Source organism: Chaetura pelagica, unplaced genomic scaffold (assembly GCF_000747805.2).
Source record: "Chaetura pelagica isolate M959 unplaced genomic scaffold, ChaPel_1.0 scaffold963, whole genome shotgun sequence".
NCBI classification, from domain to species: Eukaryota; Metazoa; Chordata; class Aves; order Apodiformes; family Apodidae; genus Chaetura; species Chaetura pelagica.
In genome coordinates this window covers 261,570-265,226 of record NW_009952705.1, presented here as the reverse complement: position 1 = coordinate 265,226, position 3,657 = coordinate 261,570, and the positions used below count along the sequence as shown (strand labels likewise).

Genomic DNA, 3,657 nt, shown 5'->3' with positions numbered 1-3,657 from the left:
GCAGCCACCCAGCACTGCAGCCCGGAGGCTCCGCTGGGGCTGCGCCGGCTCCGGGAGGGACCGGGCGGCGGTCGGTGCACCGAGCTCGGTCACGGGCGGTGCGGGTCCTGGGTGACTTGGAGCCAGTTGGCGGGGACACGCTGGGGCCCTGCTGTGCGTGTCCCTGCTCCACTGCAGCCTCAGCGGTGACTCGGAGGACCTTTGACACACACAGTGTTTGGCTGCTTCCTGGGTCCTGCCCTGTGACACAGGGCTGGGTGTAGGAGCTGAAGGAAACGCTCATCCCGCAGCCCTGTTCTCTGGCACTTGCCTGTGTCAGTAATCTTCCATTTTATTTACTTGTGGTTTTTTTTTCAGAGTGAGCAAGAGAAGCAGGACCAAGTTGAGATCCAGAAGGAGAAGCAGAGAGAGCTGATCCTGCAGCTCAAGACTCAGCTGGATGACCTGGAGACTTTTGCTTACCAGGAGGGCAGCTATGATTCTCTGCCACAGTCCGTGGTTATGGAGAGACAACGGGTAAGGCTCGCAGAGTCCATCTGCTTGTGTCTTTTCTTAGCATTTGTGAGCCTCTAATAGACTGTAGGTGTTGGTCAGTCGTTATTTCCTGCCAGCAGCTGCAATAGAGTATCAGTATGTGTAAACCTGTCCAGTGTCTTCTCTTGCAGTTTTCTGTGTGCTGCAAGTGGCCTGTTTCCAAGGAAATGAATGGGTAAAGGAGTATTTTGAAGCTCATGGGCAGCAGTGCCACATGGTGACATCATGCTGCCAACTCATGTTTTGCAGATGATTATAAATGAGTTGATAAAGAAGCTGGACATGGACTTGAGTGAAGATGTTGCAACGCTCTCTCCGGAGGAGCTGCGACAGCGTGTGGATGCTGCCATAGCACAGATTGTTAATCCAGCCAGGGTGAAGGAGCAGCTGGTGGAGCAACTGAAGACACAGATCAGGGACCTCGAAATGTTCATCAACTTTATTCAGGGTCAGTGCTGAAATGTTGATGAGCAGATTGAATTGCTGCGTTATTCCCTGACAAAGTTATGAGGAGGGAGGTCACAGATGTCAGAGCATGCAGGAAGGGTTTCTGGGTCACAGGGAAGTACAGATCTCTGAACTGACAGTGGGGAGAACAGGAGACTGACAAAAAAGGAGCAGAGAGGCCTAAGGAATATTGACCTTAGTACTGGGGATGTGCAGCTTAAATTCCCAAGTGAATTAACTGTGTGAAATTTTTGTTCTAGATGAAGTTGGAAGCTCTAGTAAGGCAGAAGATGGGCACTGTGAATGCGCAGGCAGAAAAGACAGTGGTGGCTCCCACAAACCACAGCCACGGCCTCCTGGAAGCAGAGGTGGGCACTGGGGCTCAGATCCACTGGCACTGCTCCTGCTGTCACTCACTTGGGGTTCTGCAAGTGTCCAGCCATGCTGGGCTGCTCTGCTCTGCTCTTCTGGCAGTTGATTTCTCTTCTTTCCTGCTCCTACTAACAGAAGGCCTGGGTCCAGTTCCTTTACCCTTCCTCCTTGGGACCATTAGCCACAGAACCCTAAAGTGTGGCACAGAGGGTGGGATTGGTCCTTGGCAGAGCTGGGAAACAGAAGATGCTTAGTGCAATGTATGGATAGACTGAGCAGCCTTGTCTTGTATGTGCTGTTGGTCTGCACTCAGATTATTGCACTTTGAACTCTTAGCTCTGTGAGCAGGTACCATGAGCTGGATGAGCCAGTGTTCTTTGTCATCTCCTTCAGCAGTTTTCAGTGTCTTCTAATTATGTAATGCTAATATTGTGTCTAAAGAATGATCTTTCATTTCTATATATATTCCCACAAGGAAAGCTATTGTAGTATTTATTTTCTGTAAGATGACCTGATTGTGGACAACAGGCCATGCAAACGTTTGCTTTTGTGGTTGGCTTCAGTGCTTTGAAACTAGGAAAAGTAGCATCAGTCCTAGTGACAAAAACTCCCAAGGAGGAGATGGTTCTGTGGCAAAGGAGGAGCAGAAATTTGTGCTCCCTTTGTGTGCAGGAAAGAGGAGACCTGTTGGTTCCTTAATGAGAGTCCTTTTTTTTTTTTTCTCTCTTTTCTGACCTGAGCAGTGAGCCCAGAAGATGCCAGGAAGATGCGGGAAACAGGCCTGCAGCTGATGCGCCGCATGCTGGCGGTGCTGCAGATCTTTGCTGTCAGCCAATTCGGCTGCGCGACCGGCCAGATTCCCCGCAGCCTCTGGCAGAAGGACCAAGCTGACCAGGACTATTCCCCCTTACTCAAGAGACTGGAGTTGTCTGTAGAGCGGGTGAGGCAGCTGGCAATGAAACACCAGCAGGAAGACCATGTCATCAGCTCCTCTGACCTGCAGGATGTTCCCTTGGGAGGCAGGGATGAGCTGACTCTGGCTGTGCGGAAGGAGCTGGCCATTGCTTTGCGAGACCTGATGGCCCATGGGCTCTACGCCTCTTCTCCGGGAATGAGCCTGGTGCTGGCCCCCATCGCCTGCTTGATTCCTGCCTTCACCTCCTCCCCAAAGACCATGCATCCCTGGGAGCTCTTTGTGAAGTATTACAACTCTAAGAACGGGCAAGCCTTCGTGGAGTCCCCAGCTCGCAAGCTCTCCCAGTCCTTTGCCTTGCCTGTGACTGGAGGAGTGACCGTCACCCCCAAGCAGAGCCTGCTGACAGCCATCCACACTGTCCTGACAGAGCACGACCCCTTCAAGCGCAGTGCAGACTCAGAGCTGAAGGCCCTGGTGTGTATGGCCCTGAACGAGCAGCGCCTGGTCTCCTGGGTGAACCTCATCTGCAAATCCGGAGCTCTGGTGCAGTCCCACTACCAGCCTTGGAGCTACATGGCAAACACAGGCTTCGAGAGCGCGCTCAACATCCTCAGTCGTCTGAGCAACTTAAAATTCAACCTCCCAGTGGACCTGGCTGTCCGGCAGCTGAAAAATATCAAAGATGCTTTTTGATGTGTTTTTATTGTAGATCACCCATTTTCAACACGTAGGCAGCTGTTTGGCTCAGGAAGCCTCGATTATTATTTTTTTTTTTTAGGACCAAGTTTGGCTCTTTGATGTTGGTATTTGCGTTTGGGGAAGTCTTAGGGTGTCTGGTTTCTGGAAATGTGTTTTACAAGGCTGCCCCTGCAGAGCTACTGGGGGTTGGGTGCTGCACAGCTCCTCACCCTGCCCCGTAACGCTGCTCTGAAGAGCAGGACAGCTTTGCTGGGGGCAGATGTCAGTGAGCATCTGTGTGAAGTGTGGGGCAGGGTCCTGGCCACAGAGCGGGGGGTGGCCCCTGGGAATGCACAGCTTGTGCCGTGTCTGTGTGGTTGTCAGAGCTCGTGGTTTAATGACACCCCCAGGAGATGCTGCTCCACGGGAGCAGAGCTGACCGGGGCTCAGGGATGTGCTCCCCGCAGTGTGAGTGTGTGAGGGAAAGGGGCAGATCCGGGCTGCCGGTGGGGGCTGTGCTCCCCCAGCCTCTCGGCAATCTGCAGGCGGTCCCCCCGGCTGAGGGGCCGGCCGCTTTGTCCGGCGGTCCCAGAGCTCCTATTTCGACTCCCCTGCGCAGCGGCCGCCCCGCCCGGTGTTCTGCAGGGACGCATTAAATCGCTGCCGCCGGGGCGGGCGGGGGGAGGCGGGGCCCGGGGCGTGTTGGCTGC

At 53.8% G+C, this 3,657-nt stretch overlaps 2 protein-coding genes across 2 annotated transcripts in view; both read left to right on the top strand.

The window, feature by feature from the left end:
* RUNDC1 (RUN domain containing 1) overlaps positions 1-3,009 on the top strand; it is a 4,060-nt gene extending 1,051 nt beyond the window's left edge. The window contains exons 2-5 of the mRNA XM_009994177.1: positions 358-516; positions 784-982; positions 1,242-1,349; positions 2,097-3,009. Coding sequence (XP_009992479.1) covers positions 358-516; positions 784-982; positions 1,242-1,349; positions 2,097-2,962 — 1,332 coding nt within the window. The 3' untranslated portion in view covers positions 2,963-3,009. The remainder of the gene's footprint in view (positions 1-357; positions 517-783; positions 983-1,241; positions 1,350-2,096) is intronic.
* Positions 3,010-3,227: 218 nt separating this feature from the next.
* The window catches only part of RPL27 (ribosomal protein L27), a 3,216-nt gene continuing 2,786 nt past the window's right edge, over positions 3,228-3,657 (top strand). Inside the window, exon 1 of the mRNA XM_009994175.1 lies at positions 3,228-3,233. Coding sequence (XP_009992477.1) covers positions 3,228-3,233 — 6 coding nt within the window. The remainder of the gene's footprint in view (positions 3,234-3,657) is intronic.